Here is a 27,754-nt window from a genome sequence, read left to right as displayed (position 1 = left end):
GCACTGTTTAAAACTGGGTCAGAGCGCTGCCTGGCTCATAGCAGGAAGTCACCACCCCCAGGTTTGGTGTTGAACTTCCAAAGTGAAAAATATAATTCCGTTGACAACTTCAGCTGCTGGAAAACTGAAGTAGCACAGTGAAGGAAGTCACGCCTTTTATCTTCCAGATTCGCTCTTGCAGCAGATGTTCATAGTTCGGTTTTTAGGATCTATGGCCGTTCAGTCAGATGACACAAGTGAGGTGATTTATGAAGCCATGAGACAAGTGTTAGCTGCTCGTGCCATTCACAACATATTCCGTATGACTGAATCCCATCTCATGGTCACCAGCAAGAACTTGAGGTACTGTAAAATCTTCAACTTGTCAACACTCTGTTCTCTTCATACAGCCTGTGATTAGTGAAGTAGTTTTGGTTTTGTTTTTCCAAGCAAGATACCATTTGAGGGAGCAAGATCCCAAAATTCACTTTACTTTGTAAAAATGTCTCTTGTCTTACTCTGTAGAATCTAGAAATCATCCTTCTAAGCTGTAAGAACATCCTACCAAAATTTAGGGGATGCAGTGGGGCTATAAAGCCCTGCAGAGATACAGAAACAGATGAAAGAAGGGAAAAAAAAAAAGCATTGGAAGATTCTCTTTCCTTCCATGTATTAACAGCAAGAGAGCCATCCCTGTCCTGTTGTCAGTATTGTCACTGTAGAACATGTTGATACAAGACATTTGAGAGGACAAGGGGGAATGGACACAAGTTGCTCTTGGGGAGATTCCAACTGGACACGAGAGGCAAATTTTTCACAGTGAGAACAGCCAACCATTGGAATAATCTCCCCAGGGAAGTGGTTGATTCCACCATATTGGACACTTTCGAGAGTCGTCTGGACAGGGTGCTGGGCCATCTTGTCTAGACTGTGCTCTTCCTAGAAAGGTTGGACTAGATGATCCCTGAGGTCCCTTCCAACCTGGGATTCTGTGGTTTGCTTTGGCTGGCGCACCTTTATGTCCATACGCACATTTGTGCATTAGCCCACGTGCTCAGGATGCCCTCACCGAACGGGTGGTTCGGAAGGATACTATGACCTCTGCACATCAGGCAGCTGCGAGTCAGGGTCTGCCTATATTGAGCCTTGCCATTGACCAACTTGCAATCACAGATAAAGCATTTGATTCTGTACATGTTTCCTCATCTGTGAAATTGCTATAGTGATTGCCATGCTATTATAAAGCACCTTGAAATAACTAAGAAAGACACGCTCTAAAATCACTTTCTTTCTTCCCCCCCCATTATTGCAGGTTAATAGATCCTCAAACCCAAGTTACACGAACAAGCGTAAGTAACTTTTGTTTTGAATCTGGTTTTCGACCACAGTCACATGAACTTGGGCTCTGGGCCAAGCTAACCATATGCTGGTTAAGAAAAATCACTACTTCATTATACTTTTCCAGTTTGAACTCGCCACTGTGACACAGTTTGCAGCTCATCAGGATAACAGGCGGCTGTTTGGCTTTGTGGTCCATCTCAGTGAGACTCTGGGAGAAGAATCCATGAGCACATATATTTTTGAGAGCAACACAGAAGGGGAAAAGGTTTGCGTAACTTTTATTAAAATACTTTATTTAGAAAACAGGTCTCGGGCTTCTTGGCTTATGCATCTGGGAAACAGTGCTATAGAAGCAAGAGCAGCTCAATTTCTTGCCAAGAAAACATGCCAAAACATGCCTTAACATGCAAGCCGTTGATGGCTTACGTCTAAAGGGGACCAAATTTATAGCTAACGCAGCAGCACGTACAGCAAGGAGGAAAGGACATGGCTGCTAGCACCAGCGTTAAGAGGTGGGGGAGAGGGTGCGTGTCTAGCACCAGCCCTAACAGAAGCGAACGCCAGCTATGGGAAGACGTGCATCTGTCAAGCTTTCAAAGACAAGGCAGCCGTACTGCATTAACGCCACTGCGTGCATGCTGCGTGTGGCAGACTATCAGAAATAAGGAACGTGCTGGAGAATTTTTGGCTTAAGAAACCGATAACTCTGTTGTGTGCACTGGAAAAGATCCCCCAGGTTTGGAAATAAAGTTTGGTGAATAAAACTGAGGTGAGTACAAAGACTTACCGGCCTAAGTGAGCTTTGAAGCAGAACATAAGGTAGTTTTATTTTTATGTAGTTAGCACGGTGAATTGGTATTCCATCTCTACTTTTAGACCTGTATTTAAGACTAAGTTTGCACTGACACTTCAGTTTCAGTCCCAGTTAAGCAACAAAACCAAACCAGAACTGAGCTTTGCATACTTTTTTTTTTTTTTTTTTTCAGATTTGCTATGCCATTAGCTTGGGAAAAGAAATCATTGAGGCACAGAAGGTAAGTTTGTTTCATTCCTGGTGTCTGTGTTATGATGCATCATGTTCTGCTTTTGGTCGTGCTGTCCAGGTACCTCTGGTGTGCCTAACATAAAAAATCACTGCCCCTCTCCCTAATGCCAGAGTTTTACAGATGTCATTTAACGTGGCCCCTGGGTAGTTCATATGAAAATTAAATTCAGTTTGACTCTGCAGTAGCTTGATTTGAGATAAAATTTGCCACCCTAAATCAAATTCAGAACTATACAAATCCAGTTGTTCATGTTTGAAAGGAAGCAGTGAGCAAAGCTTTCAAAAAAAACCACCAACTCACTCTTCAGGATGAAGCGTAAATCACACACGTTGCTGTTTTACTTTAGGAACTCCTATTCCATCCTCCCTTAGGGAGGAAAAGCACACACTGTTTTCCCACTTAAAATGAAGGGCAAAGTTAACCTTGTAGATAAATTTATCTACAAAAAGATGTGACACCAACACATTAATATTTGCTGTATATTTTTGCTGCTACATTTTAGAACAAGTTGGGGAGATGAGCTTTTACTCACAGGCAATAAGCACAGGTAGAGTGATTAATTTCTATTTAGACAGTTATTTTTTCTCCTTTTTTTTCAGTAATTACATCAGTGCTAGATGAGAACAGCAAAATAAAGGGTCAAATGAATGACCTTTTTCTTATATACCCAAGGGGTGGTTTTACTGAACCGGAAAGGATTATTTGTGTTTCAAACCTTTAAACTAAAGGCTGTTGTTAAAAAAAAAAAAAAAAAAAAAAAAAAAAGTTGCAAAACCTTAACAAGATGACCTGGGAAAACTGTGTGTTCCTCAAAGGTTGCTGCAGCCTGCTCACCTCTGCGTTGGTCTTGTTTTTCTTCAGGATCCAGAAGCATTGGCTCAGCTAATGAAGTCTGTGCCGCTAACAAACGATGGGAAGTTCATGCTTCTGAACGATCAGTCAGAAGAGGATGGAACTGTGCATGAAGAAGGGGAGGAGTCAGAAGCATAAAAAAAATCTCATCTTTTCCTGCAGCCTCTGTGGGAGCCAGAAAAGCAGGGCCTCATTTGCAAGGAGCCCTGGTTTTCAGTCATCAGCGCACACAAGGCCGGTTTCTGTCTTCCCACCAGAGACAGCGTGGCCTCTTTGCAATGGAGTTTCCTCTGCATTTACAACAGAACAGCAGCAGGACTTGGCCTTCGAGCCTTTTTGCATTAGTGAATGTGCAGCGCACGGGTGCGTCTGGGAAGCTGACAATCTCGGGGACTGTTCCAGCATCAGCCCCCAGCGGCGGGCAGTCAGGGCAGCATGGCTGCCAGCCACGGGGGGTTAATGGCACTTCTTCAGATTTACATGGTGAACGGCCTTCAGTTCCACTGAAGTGAGTGCAGGCTGTGCGCTGCCAGCTCCTTTAACAAATATCAGGCCTCAACTTTCCTACCGTAGTCAGTTTTCATAGTTTGCATGAGTATGTGCATCTGAATGAAGGTTAAAAATGCACTATTTACTTTATTTCCAGATGAAGTTATTTTTAGTCTAGTCTAAGTGTAATAAGATTTATCTTTTGTGCTAGCCTATTTACAGAACAATTTGTTAAACACTAAATTTTTCCTATTAATATAATCTATTTTTATATTGCATCTAGAATAATCTTACAAAGCAAATCTAAGTGCCTACTCTTACCTTCATGGGGACTGCACTCACACGTTCTGCAATAATGTACCTCCTTCATTTATAACTCTAAATACCACTGACATGCGTGCATCAGAAGTAGATGGCGAATGTGGCATGTTAGTTGGGTGCAGTTTTTCTGTGGTTAGGTTTCTTAAAAGTTAAATTGCCAGAGATGGTAACTGTAGGACAAATAAGTACTTTTATAATAAGAATTCTTTGTATTTTTAACATTATGGTGATATGCAACCGCTGAGGCTACCAGCAATCTTTGGTTTTAAGAAACTTGAGCAATAAAACGCTAGATTATACGTCTACAATGTATTGACTAGTTATGTAGTACATGCCTGAAATTAGACACTAGGTCTATGTGGCTAATAAGTTCAGATTTTTTTTTCCCCTTCCAGTTTAACTTGCAAACAGGAGAAACTGTACTTTGCAAGAACAAACAAAAATAAACAAAATAAGCAGTAGGTAGTGGGGGGGGGGGAGGTGGTTTTAATCTGTGGCATAGTTTGTATTAAGATAACTGGAACAAATAGCTGAAATTCCTCAAATTTATTTTAACTCTTCTCAAGCGTTTACTAGGAAACTAGATTTTCTGTAAGCAGCATTGGAAAGATCCCAGTTTGGAAGCGTTTGACACGGAGTAAATTGAATTTAGCTGGTTGTTGAATGTTTGGAAGACCCATGGAACAGAACTGTTAACAACTGACAAATACTTCTTCATAAATAAAAGCTGAAGCTGTCTTATTAAAAAAGTTAAAACCTACTGAGCTGATGTTACTGAAGAGACTAAGAATGAGGTTCTCAAAATGACATTTATTAACACAGTTTTTATGTACATAATGTTCTCTACTCACAAACCAAAGAGACTGAGGTAACAAAACACCCTTTTGTACATGAGTTAGGAAACATTAAGTGTTACATTTGGTCCTTCGTACCTGAGAAGCTGAAAACAGCTGTTGTTGATGAACATCAGATGAAAACTCAAATTTAATTCTGATTACAGACCACATCAGGACCTCTGGAATCTACCCTGTGGCAGCAGCAGCAGTTCACTTCCCAGTGACCAGACACCCGCTGGGCGCTGCTGCGGCCATCGCTTAGCACCGGTCAACACAAACACCTTTTGACCTTGGGGCTGAAAGCAAGTGAGGCAGCGGCCGTGCTCTGTTCCCCTAAGCCCCTTGCTGCAGGGAGGGAGGGTGAGGCAGCCCCCTGGCTTCTGGCACAAAAGGGGCACAGCACCATGTCAGAAGCAGGCTGCGAGACCCCTGGCAGAGCAGCTGCTGCCATGGGCAGGCGCAGCGGCCTTGGCACCAGACTGAACGCGCCAGGGCACTGGCAGCACCCGCCTTCTCAGGGAGAGAGGCTGGCCTTGAGCCTGCTCCGCCCCTGATGTGAAGGGAAAAAAAAACCAATAGATCTGTTTTATGTCCCTGCAGCAAACTCATCATCCTCACTTTCCTTTTATCAACTCTGGGAATTTTGGGTAAGCACATTCGGTTGAGTTTGGGGGGTTGTTAGTTTTAGCTCCGTCATCTCACCTCCAGCCAGGCAGCTAGGGCCCATTTTGTTCCTATAATTGGAACAGGAGGGCAAAAGCAATGAAAACAGTAGTAGCACCACAGCAAGAATTTTGCACCCTTTTCAGCTCCTTGGCATAGGGAAAGGATTTAATGTGACTCTCTGAGGCAGAGGAGAGTGTGACATCCAAATCCAGGGCCCACCTTGTATTTCAGACAAGAAAAAGCTTTCTGCATGTATGTGCCGCTACATGACAAAAAAGAAGGAAATACAGACTACAATCCTGTATTAGCAAGAATAGCTCTATTATCACTGTACATATTTGTGTCTATGTATATACTTTTGCTGTATATAGTATACATTCAGGTGTCCCAGATTAAACAGGGTTCTATAAAAATAGGCTGATGTCTTTCCTGTAGAATTTCCACTGCCAGAACCACATGAATGTTAGCCGCCATACATTACGAAAACACACAGTCCAATTTATGTTCAACCACAAAGTATTACCATCCGAGATAGCGTCTTTCCAAAAAAGTGGGAGACGGGGAAATACAAGTGCAGATTTTTATTAGAGCTTGGGTAACGTCCTGACTGTACATAGCTACCCAGCAGCTCCACCCTGGGGGAAACGAACACCATCGACACATGATTCTGCAGCCGCTGTGGAAGAAGGAAGTGTAGCGCTTGGCCCTTCCAAGCCAAGAACTTACGTGACTTCAGAGGAGACAGGAATGTGGAAATACGTACGCTGCAATTGCAACAGTATGGAGATGAGCAGCAGCAGCAAGAATGCTGGTCTCAGCAGCGCTACTGAGTGTTCAGTGCGGGCACGATTTGGTCAAAAAAGAAAGTGTACAAGTTACAAAAAAAATAGATGTATCAAAATAAAAAAAGCAAAAATATAAATCAAGTAATGCAGCATTCTTTAGGGCAGTTTCTGCAGTTATAATGGATTAAAACCAAAAGCTTAAATCAGCTGGGCTCATTAAAAAAAAAATCCATGAAGCTTCTGTGATATGTTTTCAGAACCAACAAAAGGACTTTTGTATCAGTCTGGTCTTCCCAGTTGCAACAAGACATCTCTCCTAGCTTTCTGAGGGTTGAAGTGACTGGCAGGAAATAGCAGATCACCGGCAGGTCAGGAATTGTCTTAACCAGTGACCCAAGGGTGGGTGGAACAATTTGACCATTAAAACGTTACCTTTGTTGTATTTAAGAGATGAAGGAAGCTGGTAAGTATGGTCTAAAAATACAGTTAAAGGGTGCCAAAATAACCCCCAAAAAGTAACTCGCAGTTGGACTGACTAGAGTAGTTTATTCTAGTTAGTAAGACCTAGAAGTGTTTAATGTTCTGGGAGACTAAAACACAACTGCATCCTTTAATGAAAGTGGTGTTTACTTTTAAGCTAAGTCTAGCTACCTACTTAAGTTAGGAATCTGAGTAACTCTTGCACAGTCTAGAACCTCTCCTTGCAGGCATTAACAGATGGTATATTTATACAGAGTTCTCACAGTGTTCAGCAGCTTCTGAAGCCTGCAGTGCAATTATTGTTAGTAATCAGGCATTTAAGACTGTATGAACGACACAGACGGTACAACAGACCTACAAAGGCTAGGAAATACAGAACTGAGGCTGAAACTTGCGATTAGGCACAACATAGTCAAGAAGTGTAAGATCACTTAATAGTTACAGACACCCGTCACACAGTGTCTGGTCATAAAAGGAAGAGCTGACTGCAGTTCTGTCTTGGCTCTGGATTTCCTTACTTCTGTAGATGCAAATCCGACCTTCGGTATAAAATGAGAAGTAATTTATTATGTTAACTTTTCTGGTTTTCCCACTCTCTGCTGTGGGGGAAAAAACAGCGGGGGGGGAAAAAAAAAACAAACTCTTGACAGGATCCTAAGTTCCCACAGTGCAAATACAATCTATAGTAATAACAGGGGTTTGTGGGATAAATCGTTAATAAGGATTTCCATTTTGTGTGATAGCTTTAACATACATTCACAACGTACACTGTTACGCCTACAGTGTAATCTGTGACTGCATTAGATAGAACAGGGCTGTATGAAAACATGTCAATTATTTTCTGGACAACAGATACGCACAATATCTTGATTCAATGGTGGTTGGTTTTTTTTCTGGTTGAAGAGATGCACCAGTTCAAATCTTAGACCAACGGCCTGTCTTTTTTATTTATTTTTTTTAAATGCCATGTTAGAGATGCAAGAATGCATCTAAAAATTAGTAAGTTTTTTTTTTTAATCTGCACATCTGTACTTTAAAATAACTACCTCCAAGGTCAACATTTTATACAATTATTTTCAATGTAAAGAAAGTGCTGTAAATAATGTAAACTCCTGAAAAATAGGAGTTTCTACAGGAAATATAGACAAACATAGACCTAGCCTCTCTGGGTGCTAGTATACTACTGTACATTTTTCTCTTGGGTTTAACAGAGCAAGTAAATCAAATCTAGAGATTTTACCTCTACAGAGTGTTACTGGTAACAACAAGAACATGAATTATTTGAGTAAGTAATCACCACCCATACCAGCCGTATCACTTCACAACAGGATCTGCAGGTGTAGAGTTGGAAAGATCTCCGTTGCTTGCCTTAACAGATTCTTCTACAAAAATAAAAAATAAAGACATGTTTCAAGGCAGTAAAGACAAAGTCGTAGCACACACATTATGCTGATGTCATAACACACTTGATACAGCATTCCATGGTCAGCATATGCAAACTGACCTTGCAGCACAAAGGTCCTGGGCCCTATGAAGAAATCTGTGTTTGGGGCAAAAGGTTTCTTCAATCAGTAGAACTTGTGTAAAGCTGACATACGCACGCTCACACATTTTGCAGAGTCCAAGTATTACGGCAGAAGGCAAAGGCATTGCCGTGTTCAAAGCTTTTCACCCTGGCATGCGTTTCAAGCTTTCCTCACCACAAAACACATTTTTCAGGGAGCTGAACACGTATCGTGACAGTGAATATTTAACTTAAATAACTGACATTCTGTAGAATGCTCTTCTAAAGAAGCCAGGGTAATAGGTCTATTCTTACCACAGTGCCTGTAGTTGGGTTTGATTTGGGGTTGATTTTTTGTTTTGTTTTGGGTTTTCTGGGGGGTGTTTTTTTGTTTTGTGTTTTTCTTTATTTGTTTTGGGGTTTGTTTTTTTTTTGAGTTGAACAATTATTTGAGCAACTTCACTGAATATGATTAAATATATATTAACGCTAAAAGACTTCTTTCTTTGCAGACTGTTTTCCTAGTGCAGAAGAAAATTGAGCTTTGGCTCCAGTGACTGTCATCTCACAAGTAACTCGTGCCTTTGTCAGAACTACAGTGGAAAATTATTTACCAATTCCATTTTTAATATACTGCTACCTGAGTTTTTAAGTAACTTGTGACTTAACTGCACTTCTGAATCTTAATCCTTGGGAGGATTCTCATTTCTCTGAAAAGAATTTTCCCACGCCAGAGAGAGTCTTCCAGAATTCATGAGGGAGAATATATAAGCATGAATATAAACCACAAAATACTCGTGTTACCTAGTCAAGAGACCATACTGCAAGATAATATCTTACCCTTTGAATATAACTCCATGGTAGACCAAAACATATCATAAACATCTGAAAGTCACATATAGTGTCTGCATCATCTGCCTACGTAAGCTGAAAAATAGCTGGGAAGTAACAGGCAAAAACCACTAGTTTATTTCACACCAGCTAAGGCTGTGCAGAAAAGGCTGTCATTGTCAAAACTGGTAACTGAGAGGATAACTATGATGCTGAAGCTACTGAATTTAATATTACTGCAAGTCTGCAAAGTCTCCCTGTCCCAGATTTTTTTGGGGTTGGTTGGCTTTTTTGTGGTGTTGGGTTTTTTGGATTCCCGCTCCCCTCCTCCAGAACCCCAGCTTGAAATTGACCCATTCCAAAAGAAGGCCTCTGTGAGCTGTTCTTGAGTCCTCGATCACCCTTGACCCCATGAAATTCCCTGGAATACTGAATCAACCCACTAGCAAGAAATCAGCTGTGGAAAAATGGAAAAAGCACTTTCCCTACTAAGGCACACTCATAAGCCAAAATCTTCTATGTATAGCAGTCACTCACCTTCTTTTTCTTTCTTTTCCTGGTTTTCTTCCGCTGCAGTTTTATCTGCTCTGAAAAAAATCCTTGCACTACTTAGTGAGAAATAAAGGAGTTCAAATTCCTAAGAGAAAAGACACAGAAGAGGAGTGTCAGTGTATCACAAGAATGAATTTCTAGACAGATACAAATGGGATTTTTCAGAAGCTTCTATGGCAATAAGATTTCAATATCTAAATCGCACAAATTCTCCTTCACCTGGATGTCCACAAGCCCATGGGGCCGGATGGGATCCACCTGAGGATACTGAGGGAGCTGGCAGAGGACCTCGCCAAGCCACTCTCCATCATTTATCAGCAGTCCTGGTCAACCGGGGAGGTCCCAGACAACTAGAAACTAGCAAATGTGACGCCCCTCTATATGAAGGGTCGGAAGGAGGATCCGGAGAATTACAGACCTGTCAGCCTGACCTCAGTGCTGGCAAAGGTCATGGAGCAGATCATCTTGAATGCCATTACATGGCATGCGCAGGACAACCATGGGGTCGGGCTCAGCCAGCATGAGTTTATGAAAGGGAGGTCCTGCCTCACTAACCTGGTCTCCTTCTATGATAAAGTGACCCGCTTAGTGGATGAGGGGAAAGCTGTGGACTTTGTCTACTTGGACTTTAGTAAGGCCTTCAACACTGTCTCCCACAGCATTCTCCTGGAGAAGCTGGCTGCTCAGGGCTTGGACAAGTGCACTCTGTGCTGGGTTAAAAACTGGCTGGACGGCCGAGCCCAGAGCGTGGTGGTGAATGGAGTCAAATCCAGTTGGTGGCCAGTCATGAGTGGTGTTTCCCAGGGCTCAGTGTTGGGGCCGGTGCTGTTCAATATCTTCATGGATGATCTGGATGAGGGGATTGAGTGCACCCTCAGGAAGTTTGCAGATGACACCAAGCTGGGTGGAAGTGTCGATCTGCTGGAGGGCAGGAGGGCTCTGCAGAGGGACCTGGACAGGCTAAATAGCTGGGCCAGAGCCAACGGTATGAGATTCAACAAGGCCAAGTGCCGGACCCTGCACTTGGGTCACAACAACCCCATGCAACGCTACAGGCTTGGGGAGGAGTGTCTGGAGAGCTGCCTGGAGGAAGAGGACCTGGGGGTGTTGGTTGACAGCCAGATGAACATAAGCCAGGAGTGTGCTCAGGCAGCCAAGAAGGCCAACGGCATCCTGGCCTGTATCTGTTCAGTTTTGGGCCCCTCACTACAAGAAGGACATCCAGGTGCTGGAGTGTGTCCAGAGAAGGGCAACAAAGTTGGTGAAGGGTCTAGGGAACAACTCTTATGAGGAGCAGCTGAGGGAGCTGGGGTTGTTTAGTCTGGAAAAGAGGAGGCTGAGGGGAGACCTTATCGCTCTCTAGAACTACCTGAAAGGAGGTTGTAGCGAGGCGGGGGTAAGTCTCTTCTCCCTAGTAACAAGCGATAGGACGAGAGGAAATGGCCTCAAGCTGTGCCAGGGGAAGTTTAGGTTGGATATTAGGAAAAACTTCTTCACCGAAAGGGTTGTCAGGCATTGGAACAGGCTGCCCAGGGAGGTGGTTGAGTCCCCAATCCCTGGAGGTATTTAAAAGAAGGGTAGATGTGGTGCTTGAGGATATGGTTTAGTGGTGGACTTGGCAATGATAGGTTAGCAGTTGGAGTCAATGATCTTGAGGGTCTTTTCCAACCTTAATGATTCTATGATTCTAAATGCTTTTGAAAGTCTTCCTCTTTTCATACCTTGTTTACATGCATTTTACAAAGCAAATGTCAGCCAAAACCTTTAAAGGGTAATTTAAGCAAAGCAGCATCAATGCAATACATCCACCACCAGGCCACTGAAGCTGAAAGTGTGGTTTGTAGCAGCAGAGAGAATTTGAAGCCACTTGGCAGTGGAAAATCATGCAAGCCAATAATTTAAATGACCACAAGCTTGATCAGTTTCTGAACAAGGTTCAGTGATGTGGGTTTTCTAGCAACAGAGGACTGACCGAACACAGTGCATGCTCGTGGGAATCGTAAGGACATACAGGATTTTATCTATTTCAACAACAGATGTGCTTTTACAGAATGTCATCATGGGCTATGTATAAATAGCCAACTATGGATCTGTCCCATAACCTCCTCAAATCAAGAGCAGAGAAAGAGAAAGCTTTACACCACCGATGCGACTTGAACAGCTATTCTTCAAAATTCAAATGCATCTTTCCTCTGTTGGCAGCTAGCACGTCATTCAACTCAGCAGCTCAGAATTAACACCCAAGCAGCTCTGAGGGTTCAGCATTATGCAAAAATCTTTGCTATAAGAAGTTTAACCAAAAAGTTATTCTCTCCTATTTAAACATTAGATTTTAATTCCATTATATTTCAAACTCCACGGGACAAAGAATTCCAAACAACCAGGTCAAGTTCCTGCCTCATTCAAATACCTCAAACACTTATGGCATCCCCTTCAGATGATACACCAAGTCTTTATACTCTTTTTGCATTGTTGCTGTACACAATGCTCTGTTTCTTGCTCCTGATAAGCTCTGTCAGAAAACAGACACCTGAATGGTGATGGGTAAGTGCAGAACTCAGTACAGAACAGATAATCAGACCCATGCCATACCTGTAAACAAACTTCCAGTCGTTTGTGGGTAAGGTTCATGGTTTGTAGTAGTTTTTCATCTTGATTAGTAGACTGCACATTCTGCTGCTTAGCTACTGCTCTTATTTCCTTCACATACTTCTCTCTGACCGACTGGAACCAGTGCAGAGAATCAAACTCCTGGTACTGATCCAGAAGCTTCAGAATGTAAGCCACACCTATAGTCATTAACAAACCATGCACCAAAGTCAACATGCAATTTGTAAAATGTTTTGTTAATGTCTTTAATGGATCAGTCTAAGTTGATAATTCCCACACAAATCAAGTGTAGATTGGAATTAATTTACATCTAAATCTAACAGGGAAAAAATATAATAAAGAACAAGCTTCAATTTTTGAAAACCTCACAAATTATCCAAAGACTTGCATACCTTCTCATCTGCTGAGATCTGCAAGCTTTGAAAGAAACTGGGGGCACCAGCAAACTGTCTGCTCCCACACTCAGCTATTCCATGCTTAGGAGATTCTGAATACAACAATAGCCCTCAAATCCACTGTGCTGAAGCCAAGACTGCCCGAATTTAAGGTATGGCAGTATTAATTATAGGAACACATAAAATTAAGCAAAACGTTTCTTGCAAATATCCATTATGTTGGCTGACCCAAAGGCTAGTCAGTGTGCTGAAACTTACCCATGGCAAATCCATCATCAGTGAAAGCTGCTCCGCTTTTGTTCTTCTTATTCAATTTCTCCTTGCAACTGATTGAGTGCTCTACAAAATTGAGGGTCTGAAAGAGGGAAAAGCTGTCTTGGAATCTTCAAGGGAGACTCACAAATTGTAAAAGGTGTTCGCATACATGCTGCTACCTATGAATAGAATTCCACACCCAAAACTATGCTAATTGCGTCTCCCATCGTTAGGCATTTTTGTATGAAAACTTGCCCTTTTTCTAGATTTTGGGGGGAAGAAAGTAAGTTAAGCTTTGAGAAACATTTACATATGTATTAGGAAAAAAACCAAAGGTGCATCTTCATCTTTGATGTTCTTGTCAGACTATTACTTCGCATTCTCTTGGTGACTACTAGAGGTAAACATATAAATGAGTAAAGGATAATTAAAATAGACCAGGTTCCCGGAAAGCTTAAAGATATTAATGTTTTAAAGATACAGTATGTTATTTCACTCTATTTAGAAAACAGTAAATATATTTGATGTTGAACAATAGATCCAGGCAGTAATACTGAGCGATAGATATGTATGTGTTTGTATGCAATAACTACTCCAGACATGGAAATGCGTATACATTAACAGCTTCTCAAAAACCTGTGACAGCTTCAGATTTAACTACACTGAAATGCCTTTTTAAAACTAAAACGGATAAACTGTATTTATCAGAAAAATCTCCACAAATGGGAAGGAAAAAAACCCAAATGTATTTGTCACGAGCATTTACCTTTCCTCACTTCTGTCATAATGAAATACCTGTCCTCTCACAGTCTTTAAGTTTATGGCTCATCAGCACTCAAAAATTATTTCTAAAATGGGTTGTTACACATGAATTTTTTAGATCATTTAGGCTTTTAAACTGGACTGCTTCCAAATGCTCAGAATGCTGCACTCAAGCGTGCACCTCCTCAATTCAGTTGGACTCTTTCTAAAGAAGATTCATTACCCAAAGCAAGTCCAATTCCAATAGAGAGGGTCCCAATCTTACTGCATTACAACATGACATTTAAAGAGCCTAAAGATACCTAATGTGGTGCAGAAAGAGGACACGAGAGAGAAGGACATGGTTTTAAACTCCCTTCATCCTTACTGTTCCAATTCCTCCTTTTTCATCTGGGCTTCTCCAAGTTTTATTCAAATAGGAAAAGTTTTTAAAGTTACCTTTTGAGTGCTAGTAAATGAATTGACACAAATGAAGAAAAACATGGCTTTGGACGACTGTCAACAAAGCCATGCTCAAAACAACCCCACTCATAATCAGGGGGAAAGGTAGAATGTGCTAGTCAACAGCCTAACACAAAATATTTAAACACAAACCTGATCTGATACATTATTTTTAAAGGAAGTACTGGTACACACAATGCAAATACTAACCAGTGGGGGAACAATTATATAGAAGTTCCGCAAATGCATATTCTTTGGACTGCGGAACTCGGGAGCAAATACATCCACAAGCATTTTGAAGTACTCTGTTCCTTCTGCGAAGTTACGCGTGAGGTCACTGAGGACAGAGTCCAACTGCCTGCAAAGGATAAGCAATATGTTACCTGATTTCTGCGGGAAGTTTCTTTCCATAGTCACCCCCTTTGGGGTTACAACCCTCTCTTCACCCTTTGGCTGCACCTACAATCCAGTATTCGGATCACTGTGTCCAAGATTACACACTACCTCTACAGCCACCTTGAATCATGTTTCTTGATTTAATTTTCTCAAAAAAATTTATGAATGGAATAGTTGACATCTTTTTTTCCTAAGGCCCTGAACATTCTAAAAGCAGCTGTCAGACATGTGGTGAGGAAAGCTTGTTAGTCTTTAAACCACAAGGATTTTATCAAGAAACCAGGTTCTAACAGTCTATTAGGGCAAACGCCATGCTCCATTTTTAAAAAAAGTGCTTCTATCTTCTCTGCTTTTAAGAGCAGCAAATATTTTTGCATATTATATTTTTAACTTTTTAATTAATTTTAATTAATATTTTTAACTTTTCACACAGACACACACGTGCAACTAATAGCTGCATTTGTAACTTTAAAATTAAAATTATCTCATCCCATCCCTGCCCCGGCCCTGAAAAGCATGGTGTCAGGGTACCTTGCTGCTTTTTGTGTTTCTTCCGAGAGCCCTTCTTCTTTCACCAGTTCTTCAAAGTTAACGATATCTTCCAGATCAGGAACAAACCTGAAAACTTACTGTTTGTTAGGATTATGCTCAACTGTCCATGTTCACTGAAGTATCTACCATAAGTTATAGTTTAGTTAATTTAGTCTTCTGGGCTCAAACTACTTCCTCGAAGTTATAACACATCTGCCATACCATTCTCATCCAGGCACTATGAAGTTCACTTCTGAACACACACAACATTATTCATACTTCTGCTTTTACCAGGCTACGATCTAGCACTTGCTGCCCTTGATAACTGTAAATTTACTATTATTTGCAAGAAAACCAACTATTTCTTTGTATGTAAGAGTCATTATGTTTTAGTGACCTTATATAAACACAGATAATGATCTATACAGAAATAAGTATCAAAGGAATGTTTCTTCCAAGTTCCTCAAGGCTTGTACTGTTTTTAATGCCCCCTCAAAGTGATTAACATGAGGAATTAATCACTTAATTTAGGACTAATGACTTACATGTACATTCTATTAACTCTTTTGCAGTGTTTTTCCACAGATTTTGATTTTTAGTTGTTTACGGCAATGATTGTACAGTGCTGAATTCCAGGACTGTTTTTGATAATTCCACTTCAGTGAAGGCATAAAAATGGACCTTTTCAAAATTTAAGGGGGATAGGTAAGAACCTAGGGAATATCAGCACGAATAGGGAGGAAAGGAATGAGAAGGAGCAAACAGAGAAAACAAAGATATTTTTTTAAGTACCTAATTGCACTACTGCAGCAGTGAAGTCCACCAGATCTTATCATTCGTACATAACCCATAGCGTTGCCTTTAAAAACAGGAAAAACACAAGGAAGTAATTTATAATTATTTAAATACACATACTCTCTTCGTAACTCCTACAAGCTCAAATGTAAATTAAAGTTGTCATACAGTTCTGGCACACAAACTGTTCTGAAAGCCAAGTTAAAAAGTTACACTGAACCCCAGTATCAAAAGCCTACAGAGAGAAACAACACACAAGTGCATCATCTAGCAAGGTCGTGTTCACTTTCGCGACAGCGTAAGGGCTAAATAGTACAAACTCTTTCCACTGGGCACACGAAGCACTTGAAAGTTCAGATCAGCCCTGCACATCTACAGCATCCATGGCTGAAAATACCACTGTAATGCCATGTGTCACTCCAAGTTATTTCAGCTGGATATACGGCCATTTGCTGAAACACGTGAACTTAAGAGTACTATTTTTTACCGGGAAATACAGTCAATCCAAATAAAAGTCAGTTCCATAACACAAAGAAAACTTAAAAGGAAAACTTAAAAGGGAACAGGCATCCATGCAGCTGTAGGTATATTTTTAGACATGCAAGTGCTATTTCTGTGTAATTAGGTTGAGAGTATTTATTTCACACAGGGTGCAAGTGAAGTACTTTCCATCTGACTGGAGTTAAATTGAGTTTTAGCCTGAGCTAAACGTTGGCTTACTAGACGATGAAGTCTTCCATTTAATAACATTTATGACATTGTCTTCGATAGCATTTCATACCAATTTGACTTATGAGTTGTCTGAACTGGTCAAGATAGCTCTGGCCATCCGGCGTTATTCCAAGTTTTCTGATGCCGCGGTTGAATTTATCTGCTCTTTCAAAGGGATACTGGAAAAATATTTAAGAATAATTTGTAAGAATAAATACCTACCCTTCAAAAAAACATTTTACATCACGTCAATACAATTCTATTTGCAAAGTATTCCTACCTCACATCTAGTTTCATTTTTTAAATAAATTATACACCTGCCTGTCTATATTAGTTCACAAAAGTCATTTGGCTCAGTTACTTCTGCAAGCTGAGAAGTGAAATAGAAGTGTTACTGTGACTGAGAAAGTATTCCTAAAAGAAATAAGCACTTGACATACAAAGAAGCTGGCAGTCTATTTTACTGAATACATTATCTTTCACATTTTTGAGAGATCAATATTCCAGCACAGAAAATCAGATCCTAGTCCCCAGATCTCCATGTACTGGAGTAAGTGCTACATTTTCACGTGATTTTGGATTCAATTTTAATAATCTTACTCTAACCTGACAACAACTGTTAAGTATGATTTGGACCAGAAGTTCAGAACCTCCAATAGACTATGACTCCATCAAATCATCGTTTTCAGGTCACTGAGAGAATTATTTTAGCCAACCCCATATTTACACAGTAGCAAAATGAAACAAAGCCATCCTGGATACAGCCATTTGTAACACCGTATTTTGCTAGGACAAAAGCTGCCATTTTGTCCTATTATTTAAATAATAGGAATACTACGGTTTCATGCACCTTCAGTCACATGAAAGTAGCACTTGTTTCAGCCAAGTTACTCTCAGTCGTTCAAATATTACTATACCTTGTGATCATTTTGATCCTTGACTTCCCTAAAGAATCTGATGTCTTTGATAAGTCTGGATTTGATATGTTCATCATACATGAACTGGCTAAAAATGTAGAACTTTTTCCTCAAAAATTGGTAAGTGAAGTTTACCTAGAAGAAAAAGCCAAATACTAAAATCAAGAAAAGTCAGCAAAGTAGCAAGCATATCTAGCAACCCATTTTCAGTAGATTCCCGAGTAACTTGTATTTATATGGAACTTTCTACTCAGTTTACTTCCATTTGTTATTCTCAACTTATCTTTTTCATTTCACTGGTTTAAAAGAATAAAGAAAACCCTTCTCCTAGAAGGCCTACTCTCTTCCAGGAAGGGCAGAGAGACCAAGACAAGTTAGCTATTTCAGTTCGATGGCCTGCCCCACACAGCCATTAGATACCCTGTAACTGTCCTTTTGAAGCAATGCAAACATTTCAAGTTGAAAAGGGCAGACAAGCTCAACTTCCACAGCCAAGTTATGGAATTTGCACAACCTCCCGACACACCTTTTCACTTCCTCAAAGTTTTCTCTGAAACGCTCTCCCATAAGACAGAAGCACACTTCTACCCTACACATCTCAATTACTTCTCATGTCTGCATAAGCAACCTTACTCACAACCTGAAGTGAATAAGGCTACATTGCCAGGAAATAATGTAACAGCTTTTTTTTTTTTTTTGCATAACGGAGGTTCCCAAGATTAACTATTCCAGTAACAAGAAAATCATTTGTAGAAAAATAGTGCAAGAGAAGTTATTTCTAATAGTGCAAGAATGCATGAAAACCTTATTTTTCTAATCATTTCCACTTTTCAAGTAATGACTTGAGAACAGGTTCAAGATTTCAGCAAGTTCCTTGAAGAATGGGCAAAAGAAAACAGCAAGGAGGTAGAAAGAAGTTGAGCAGCAGATTGGAAAGCACCAACCTGAAAATACCTTTGGCACTGTATCCAAACCATAGAACTGGAACGGTAAATTCCTGCAGCAGTAGCCATGCCACAGGAAGTGCCCTTACCTACCTTGCAAAGGGGGAGATGCCTTTGGTTGGTTAAAATGACCACCTAAACTACAGACATCATTAAAAGTATGGCAGTAAGAAGTCGCAGTCTTCCAATAAGTGATCAGAGATCTATAGCTTTTATTTTGCCAACTGAAAAGCTGATCTTTCTTAAGCTTAAATGGTTACAAGAGGAACTTAAAGTTAGCATTGCATTTCTTCAAGATTTGCTTTAACTGCAGCAAAAATACCTGGCTACTAAGTGTCAACACGGAGAAACTTAAGAGCATGCTAATTTCTGCAAGCAGCTTAGCAATCAAAATGTTTTACTATGCTAGTTTGATAAGTATTATTTATCTTTACTGAAATTCAGAGTCCCACCAGAACATCTATATCTTCTTTGATGGGTTTTTAGATCTCCTCTTTACCTTTTATATAACAACTGCAAGTGGCAAAACTCCCAAGAGATTCTGATATTGATTTGTGTCATGTCCAAGACCTGATCTGTTTTATTAATACACACACAACATCATTATCACATAATTAAAACTGCACAACCAAATAAACCATTAGGAGATGCAAGAGTTTGGAGGCTTTAGTGCACTCTTGGGAAGGAAAAAACCCACAAAAAACAACAGTGCAAAAGATACTCACTGTTGTGTTCATGATTCCTGTTCCATGAGTTCGAATTGAATTAGCAACGTGTCGGATATTTATAGTGTTCAAGTGTTTGTTGTTACTTGTTCTTTCAATGAAGATCTGGAAGGCAGGGGGTAAAAATAGTTATTTACCCCAACCTGATTCTGTGATAAATAATCAATCTAGGTAGCCCATATCCTATTTTTGAGAGCAGCTAATAACTGGCAATTAGGGAAAGAACCAAGAAAACACAGTATGCATGCTTTAAACTTTATCTGGTGGGTTCTTCCAATTTCTGCAAAGTGGTGATTCAACAATCCCAAGGCAGATGTTGTACCCAAATTCTCATACTTACCAAGACTATATCCTACATTAATTGTTCTAAACTCTTTTGGCCCCACTGTATACCACGGCAATGAGTTCCACTACTGAATTACATGCTACGAGAAAAGGCACTTCCTTTTCTTTAAGGAAGCTTCTCATTTTTGTAGTAGTGAGCCCCTCATTCTCACACTATGAGGAACTACAAAGGGTTGGTCCCTCTACACATTCTCTGTGTCATTCACTGCTTTATCTCTCTGAAAACCTATTTTCAGATACCCTTTTTTCAAGTTGAGAAATCACATACTTAGTACTTATGTAGCTGCCAATTATCCTTGCTGTCTTCTCCTAGCTTCACCGGAATATTTAATATGGAGTGATCCTACTGGCAACACTGTACTCAAAATATGCTTGGAGAACATTCTCCAAGACCTATCTATAGCATCCCCAAAGATGTTTTTCTAGAGCAGCAATAGCTATTGTTTTTTTCTTACATGTATACTACTCTGCATTTCTTAATCCCTTCAAATCAAAGCCGAATCCAGTAAAAAGTATGGGATATACCTTACCTGATTATTCAGATTGTAGAGGTAGCGGGATACAAAAACATGAATATTTCTCATGATTTCCAAAACATCCAGACCCTGAAACAATATTATCTATTGAGAATTATGATAAAAATTCTCAAGAACTACTGACATGCCTAACCACCAAGATGCACAAATACTATTTCTTGTAGTTACTTGATAGCATTTCAGAAAGCAATGTTTTCACTTTGCAAAATGAAGAATCTCGTACAATTTTTGTTCAGTGCCTGTAAGATAATGCTTGGAGGAGAAAAGAAGCAGCTCAGCTCACAGTTTAACGTTTACACTTCTGCCTGTTTTTTTTTCCAACTTCCCCGGAAAGTCTTCCCAGTCTATTCCACAGCCCAATTAAAATAAAATAAATTTGAGATTTGGCTGTTCTCAGATTCCAGAAAATGGAATCTTGCCTTAGAAATTTTTATAGACACACGGATTTCTACAGAGACATAAGCAATTAGCTACTTTTTGATATTGTTTTGCCTAACCTGCCTAGAAGACTGAAGCTTTTTTTTTTACAAATTAAAAAAAAGTTTTTACAAATATAAGTTTTACAGCTGTTTTGCTTGAAGGAGTCCCTTTAAGCATCACTGTACATAGAGAGGAGGCTATGTAATCTATACACACTATTTCCAGTTGTACCAAGGATTTTATCAGGTTTTTGCTGGGGATGGGGGGGCAATGGAGCATGGGGTGTCTGTCTTGAAGTAAAGCTCATACCAGAATGAATGTTATGAAACCGATGTTGTGAAATTATTTAATTCTTTATAACAATGTGATGGGCAAATATTGCCAACAGAAAGCCAAAGCCAGAAACAGAAACTAATCCACAGTGCTTCTGTACCAAGAAGCGGCTAGAATTCTTAGTTCTATGCCCTCTTTCAACTTAGGAAGGCACAGCCATCACCAACATTAGAAAAAAGGAGCCTGTCTTTCTAAGAGCTTTCACCAAACGAGGGAATGAAGCTAACTGCCAAAAATATCCAAGGTAGTAAATTTTTGACGGAAGGTCTTCAGAAATATGTAAGTTGTATTTCTTTTGCACCAACCCTATAACACTGAATGCCTTCACCATCAACCTGATGAAACTACAGCTTTCCTCTATGTAACTGCTAAACATGGTATCTAGGACACTCTGAGTCACTCTCCTATTAAGCTCAGTGCCAATGTCCTAAAGTCCTCCATATCCAGCCTGTGAAATAGTTTCTCTTGATGATCACACTAAGCAGAACCTGCTGAGAAACAAGAAATAAACCAGGGACAAGACCCACCGTTCAAAGGTCAGCGCAGACTTGTGATAGTTATATTCCAGATGCATTGCTTGCCAAATTGCTGATACTAAATTTTCAAGAAAACGTTCTCTGACTTTGTATACCCAATTTCATTTTATTAAATCTCACATTAAAAAATGAATGACGCAAGTCCAACATGAAATTAACCGATTATTGGCGTTATGTCCAAAGGGACTGTCATGGTTTCAGCTGGGATAGAGTTAATTTTCTTCACTCTAGCTGGTATAGTGCTGTGCTTTGAAATTAGCAGGGAAAAAAAAAATCCTGTTGAGATAACACACAGATGTTTAGGCTGTTGCTGGGTAGCGCTTATACTAGTCAAGGACATGTCCAGCCTCCCATGCTCTGCTGGGTGCACAAGAAGCTGGGAGGGGAGGGGTCACAGCTAAGAGAGCGGATTCAAACTGACCAAAGGGATATTCCATATCATGTAACGTCATGCCCAGTATGTTACCTGGGAGGGGCTGGCCGGGGGAGGGAGGGAGCAATCGCGGCTCGGGGAGGGGCAGCGTCAGTCAGTGGGTGGTGAGCGGCTGTATCGTTCGTGTTTCTGCGGTTTTTTTCCCTGTTTTCCCTTTCCTTCCTTTTCCCTTTTATTATATTAACATTATTGTCATTATTATCATAATCATTTATCATCATCATTTTATTGTAATCATTAAACTGTGCTTATCTCAGCCCACAAGTTCTTTTGCTCGTCCGATTCTCTTCCCCATCCCACAGGGGTGGGGGGGGGGATGTGAGCGAGCGGCTGCGTGGTGTTCAGTTGCCAGCTGAGGCTGAACCACGACAGGACGTAAAGATCCTGTCTCAGAAGTCACCCAGAAATTAAAGGTCACTTTTTCCAAATAGTTCTCTAAACTTGGGTACTTTCATTTTAATGGCTCAGTCCTTTGAATATCTATTTAGTATGACTGTGTAATGGAACACATTATATTCATACCCTGTAGGCACTGTACCTGTTCCAGAGTCTGGCTAGGAAGATGTGCTTCAGTCATACTTAAACCATAGCGCTGTGTTGCTAGGTTTCTCATTTCACTGTACGTGGCCCAGTCATGAAGAGCTACAGTTGTTAAGTTGTAGAAGGTCTTGTCCAAATAGTGAGTTACGTAGGCTGTGAACACATAAATGGATGAATAAAAATAATACTATCTAGTTAGTTAGGGAAGTGTGGAAAGAAGGGAAAAGATATACTAAGCCAAAGTGTAACAGAGGTGAAAGTAATGGAATTAAGAAAATGTGCAAGTCCTCACCTTTTATGTCAATGAATCGATTGAAAAAACGTATTGGGTTCAGAAAGAAGAAGTGTGCTAGATCCTTCATACCAACTCTGAAGGGATTTCTGTCATCCAGTTTTAGGTGCGTATGAACTGACAAGCGCAGGTCCTTTTCTATCTCTTTACATAATTTGTCCAGCAAGTGCTATTCAAGGAAGTTTAAAAAAAAAAAAAGTAGTCACATTCAGTGTCTGCTTACAATGCTCTGTTAACAGAATTAACGTCTCTCTCTGGAGATACATAAAAGACTGATTAAACTAGTCAAGACAGCTTTGCTTTGGCAGGGCCACACAAGTCAAACTGAATGAATACTTGGGATTGAGTGGGATATTTAATTCACATGTTCTTGTTCTAGTACACAACATCAAGAAAAAGCTACAGAGCTCAGAAAAGGTAAAGGTTTAGCTACCTAACACCATTCTGCACGTGACTAAAACTTCCACACAGGAGTGTAACACAATTTAAACTTCAACATTCTCATTTCTCATTTTAAGGGGAACTATGCTTAGGGCTATCTATCTAGGTAATAGTAAAGACCTAACTCAGTGAGGAAGAGTCTTGCAATAAGAAATTTGGCTTGGTTTTCTGCAGAATATGTAATACTTGGTTTTGAACAAGTCAAAAAGAGTGATTCAAAGATTAAAACCTAGGGCTTGGGAAATCTGAATTCACATTTTCTCTTTGTCAAACATCCTTCTTAATGCTAGATAATAATTCACTAAAAAGGCCACCTACATTTACAGAGCCTTTGCTACTAAAAGCCATGCATACATACCAAGAACAGCAGCACTTATTTTAGGCATTCATACAAGCTGAAGCTAACCCGACAGAAAGCACTCCTCTGTCTGCATAGTCAAATCTGTAACTGAGGTTATGTCAATTTCAACTTATGTAATTTACAGTGCAGTGTTTTCATGTTCCCAGCCAATGCAGATACCATTAACAACAGGTCTTAAATAACCAAAATCATCAATGAACACTTTGTTATTTAATAAGATACTTCGGACCAATCTCACAAGTATCTGTGACATTTTTATAGATCTTATCAGATCTTATCAGCACAATACGTGCTGGCCTATAAGCCATTACAAGCATAGCGTTGCCTTTAATTTCCATTCACAACAAATTACCTCATTGAGCACTTCCATGATTTCTTTGTCATAGCATTCCAGAAGCACCTCGTAAGATTCCAAGTGTCTTGCATGCATCATAGCAGGTACACAGTCCCGTAGTGCACTGAACATATACTGAAAAAATAAACTATTATGCTTAACCAGCACATCGACAGACGTGTCAACAGCATCTCAAATAGTGTTCAAAGCTAAGAAATCAAAATCGCTAGTCTTCCCACTTTTATTAAAAATATACTTCATAAACCCTACTGAAGTTTCCTGTCCTTAATGCATTCATCTGAAGTATTTAGTTGCTACTGCAAGGTCATAATTATTAGATATTTCATCTGAAATTATTTGCACTATAATAATTTCAGTACTGTAATTGCCCATGGCATGCACAATACTAGAATAGATTATTGATTTTTATCAGGACTAGATGCCAAAACATGATTCGCTTCTGCAGCAAATACTTGATACTTCAAAGAAGGGAGGAGACATGGAAGAAGCTACATGACAGCTATCCCATACAGCATCAGTGAACACAGTGATATGTGCTTTAGAAATGCATAACCAAAATGTGGAACTAAGACTTCTAACGCTCAAGTCTAGCAAAAGGTGTTCATTTCAACTTAGAATGAAGAGAGGAACAAAGAGACAGATACACATGGAACAAGAACAACCTGAGATTTTTATAGCAACCTAACAGATATACTTTAATTAGATTTAGAACAGAAGACTGCTTTTAAATCCTCCAGATTGAGAAGAAATGTCTGCCTTGGTAGTAACTGGGTTTTTGCAGGGTTTTTTGGGGGTTTGGTGTTGTTTGGGGTTTGTTTGGTTTTTTTAACCTTTTCCTGAAGAGTTTCAGTCTAAGCTTTATCCTCTCCTCTGAATCCCTCCCACTACAGTGGCTCGTTAAACTAAGTTACTAACATTATTACTTACATGCAGTCTAGCAGAATCAACAGCATTTTCATACACATCATCTAAATAGATTGGAAAGACTGCTCGATGCCAGTATAAGAAACAACAGTCACATTGTACGCGAACTCTAGAATACAAGATTACTTATTAGACATGGAACTGGAAGAAGCCATCCTTCTAAACACAGTGGTATTTATTTTAGTGTGTTTAAACTAAAGACAACTGCATTTCAAGCCGAAGTTTTACATAATTATTTTAATGTTCCAGGTGCGTTGTCGTCCAAAAGAAAGTTCTTGAACAAATAACTTTTTCCTGCCCTTGTTTTCCACTAGGCTATTTATAAACAAAATGTACCTGCTTTAGAAAAAAGTTTACTCAGCCTCTAAAAGGATTAAACCTTACATTTCAACAAAATCCTGAATAACTATTTTATTATTGCATGCAATTAGTAGCCTAGAATTCTAACACATACTGTAAGTTTCTCCTGTAAGTCAAAAGAGAGAAACAGGCCTCTCTTGATACAAACCATGTGCAACACTTATCCCAGGAATTTGTCCCATGAGTCATCCACTGCAGGTGTTTCTCTCTCCATGAAGCATGCATGGAACCTAGATATTCACCTGGCTTTCAGATGGTGAATGTAGAAACTGAATGCCCACTAAAACTACAGCAGCAGTAAAACACGTGAACTAACAGCCTTATCACCCAGACTGGTATTAACTTATAACTTTTGGGTTTGGATTAAGATGAATACTTTAGCTTAACATAAAGCCTAGCCATCCAAATAAGTGACAGAATTTCTAAACCATTAGAGAAGTGAATCGCCTAATTGGCAACAGGTGAAATCTGACTTGCCCAAAGACTAGCAAGCTCCTGGCTTGGCTCTGGAATTCTTTCTGTCCATCCCTGGTCTACAACGCATGTAAAAATCACCACCAGCATGCAGCTACCAGACTTTGCAATTCACACAGTGAAGATCCAGCTCCCCCAGTGACACTACACTGCCTTCTATATATCACGCACCACTGCTTACCGCTCTGTAAGTTCACTGATCAAGTCTAGTTTTTTCAGAACTAACTGAAGGGGAATGAGTTCTTCATCTTTAAAAGTTTTCTGTGCAAACAAAAAGGAAAAAAAAAAAAAGATTATACTTCTTTATAAAATACTACACCAAACAAGTAAAGGTCTGGAACAATCGTGGCGCTTACCATCTGTGTTCCCACACTCAGTGCAAGGGAAACAATTAGTCGCCTCTGTTTTGTGCTTGGCCCATTGAGGGTGTTCTCAGCCAACACCAAAGCGGAGAGGACATCTAAGCGTTGCTCGCTGTACTTCTTATCAGAAATTACTCTTTTCTTGATGACAGGAAGACACAGAAATTCAGAGAAAATTTACTTATGCCCCAAACCAATAGCCTACCTTTTCTTTCCAAAGCTTATGAACTTGTCATAGATTATTTCTGCAAACAAATTATGTTTTGTGAACAGAGCTAACCAAACCCAGATTCACTTACTCTGTACACTTGGAATATGTGCAGTTCAGCATGAACATGGGTCAAGTATACAAATATTGTGCAAGCTGCATGTGACTGCACACCAATTTTAGTTCTAAGGTATATGTAATTAAAAATTTTAAAATTACTTTTGTAATCAGTGACTCCCCATTGTTGGTTACAAAGTCCAGTTTACAGCTGAAGAGACACAAGACGTATAAACATGGTAACAACAATGACTTGCAGAGAAATAGTGAATTTATGCCCACATTAGACTTCTGTAAGCCATCATTTATTTGCCACTGCTGTTTTGCCATGCAGACAAAGATTTAAGTGACAGCCTGTTTGCTTAGACCTATAACAGATTGCTTTAAGAACGTGCATCAGAAAAGAGGTAAGAAAAGGACAGTTTGTGAGCATTACAGAAATAAGAAGTAAAAAGAACACAAGAGGAACACGACAAGAGATGAGGCAGTTTAGAGGAAGAGAAGACCCATTCTTGGTCAAAAATACCTAGCTAGCTATGCCGTACAGTTTATAGGGCAAAGCTCTGACCTACTGGAAAGCCTATATATGTGTCGATTATGGTAGAGCAACACTACAGATTTTGCAAAAGTAAGAAAAATAATTTAACATGGAGATTTTTTTTAAACACTTAGCTAGGAAGATTACCTTTTAGAACTTGAATTACATACCTTGGCTACAGAAATAGAGTGAAGAGCCTGATATTGCAGATGCTGAGTGATGTGCGTCACAGAATCTGCCACAACCATACTTCTTCGGTAAAACATATGTTCTATTGCCTAAAGTCAATCCCAAAACACAATAGTTCATGTAGTTAATGACACTGTTGCCTTTAGAATTTGGCTTTATGCTGGCGGACTCATCCACACTGCAAATATAGACTCTTTCCACTTTGTAATATGCCATTAGCAGCAGTTACAACGAACCCTTAAGAACTGAGAAATCATTCAGGAGTGTAAAAAAGTTTCAAGGCTGTGATATAAGTTCTGTTGGGTTTTTGTTTTTTTAACTAATCCAGCTCTGTTCAACATTGCTTTCTGAAGTTTATCTCAAAACAGAGTATTTTCCTTTTGGAAAAAGTGCCAGGAGAAGTGCAAAGTCCTGCACCTGGGGAGGAACAACCCCATACACCTATATATACACCAGGAGTCATCCAGCTGGTAAGCAGCTTGGCAGAAAAGGACCTAGGGGTCCTAGTGCACACCAAGTTGCATGTGAGCCAGCAGCATGCCCTTGCCACAAAGAAGGCTAATGGTATCTCTGGCTGCATTCAACAAAGTATTGCCAGCAGGTCAATGGAGGTGATCCTTCCCCTCTACTCAACACTAGCAAGGCCACCCCTGGAGTGCAGGGTCCAGTTCTGGGCTCCTCAGTACAAGAGAGACATGGACACACTGGAGAGAGTCCAGCCAAGGGCCACAAAGATAATTAAGCAACTGGAGCATCTCACAAGAGGAAAGGCTGAGAGTGCTAGGACAGTTCAGCCTGGAGAAGAGAAGGCTTGGAGACAGGGGGCAATCTTATCAATGTATATAAATACCTGAAGGGAGGATGCAAAGAAGACAGAGCCAGGCTC

The 27,754-nt window shown here is 40.0% G+C and overlaps 2 protein-coding genes across 4 annotated transcripts in view; one reads left to right on the top strand and one right to left on the bottom strand.

Moving 5' to 3' along the window:
• The window catches only part of APPL2 (adaptor protein, phosphotyrosine interacting with PH domain and leucine zipper 2), a 39,785-nt gene extending 35,001 nt beyond the window's left edge, over positions 1–4,784 (top strand). Inside the window, exons 17-21 of the mRNA XM_075075428.1 lie at positions 168–342; positions 1,292–1,328; positions 1,445–1,585; positions 2,307–2,354; positions 3,228–4,784. Of these exons, the coding sequence (XP_074931529.1) occupies positions 168–342; positions 1,292–1,328; positions 1,445–1,585; positions 2,307–2,354; positions 3,228–3,356 (530 nt within the window). The 3' untranslated portion in view covers positions 3,357–4,784. The remainder of the gene's footprint in view (positions 1–167; positions 343–1,291; positions 1,329–1,444; positions 1,586–2,306; positions 2,355–3,227) is intronic.
• Positions 4,785–4,818: 34 nt separating this feature from the next.
• Positions 4,819–27,754, bottom strand: part of WASHC4 (WASH complex subunit 4) — a 43,223-nt gene continuing 20,287 nt past the window's right edge. For 2 of the 3 annotated variants that reach the window (XM_075075394.1, XM_075075412.1), the window contains exons 16-33: positions 26,850–26,957; positions 25,871–26,017; positions 25,696–25,775; positions 24,684–24,789; positions 23,754–23,870; positions 22,600–22,768; positions 22,306–22,460; positions 20,040–20,114; positions 19,165–19,269; positions 17,496–17,630; positions 16,649–16,757; positions 15,865–15,931; positions 15,073–15,159; positions 14,356–14,503; positions 12,946–13,042; positions 12,275–12,471; positions 9,668–9,767; positions 4,819–8,177 (exon numbers count right to left, since the gene is read on the bottom strand). In XM_075075394.1, coding sequence (XP_074931495.1) covers positions 8,110–8,177; positions 9,668–9,767; positions 12,275–12,471; positions 12,946–13,042; positions 14,356–14,503; positions 15,073–15,159; positions 15,865–15,931; positions 16,649–16,757; positions 17,496–17,630; positions 19,165–19,269; positions 20,040–20,114; positions 22,306–22,460; positions 22,600–22,768; positions 23,754–23,870; positions 24,684–24,789; positions 25,696–25,775; positions 25,871–26,017; positions 26,850–26,957 — 2,070 coding nt within the window. In that variant the 3' untranslated portion in view covers positions 4,819–8,109. The remainder of the gene's footprint in view (positions 8,178–9,667; positions 9,768–12,274; positions 12,472–12,945; positions 13,043–14,355; positions 14,504–15,072; positions 15,160–15,864; positions 15,932–16,648; positions 16,758–17,495; positions 17,631–19,164; positions 19,270–20,039; positions 20,115–22,305; positions 22,461–22,599; positions 22,769–23,753; positions 23,871–24,683; positions 24,790–25,695; positions 25,776–25,870; positions 26,018–26,849; positions 26,958–27,754) is intronic. The other variant, XM_075075404.1, reaches the window with a different exon arrangement.

The sequence above is a fragment of the Phalacrocorax aristotelis genome, chromosome 1 (assembly GCF_949628215.1).
Source record: "Phalacrocorax aristotelis chromosome 1, bGulAri2.1, whole genome shotgun sequence".
In the NCBI taxonomy this organism is placed as follows: domain Eukaryota; kingdom Metazoa; phylum Chordata; class Aves; order Suliformes; family Phalacrocoracidae; genus Phalacrocorax; species Phalacrocorax aristotelis.
This window is presented reverse-complemented; position numbering and strand designations above follow the sequence as displayed.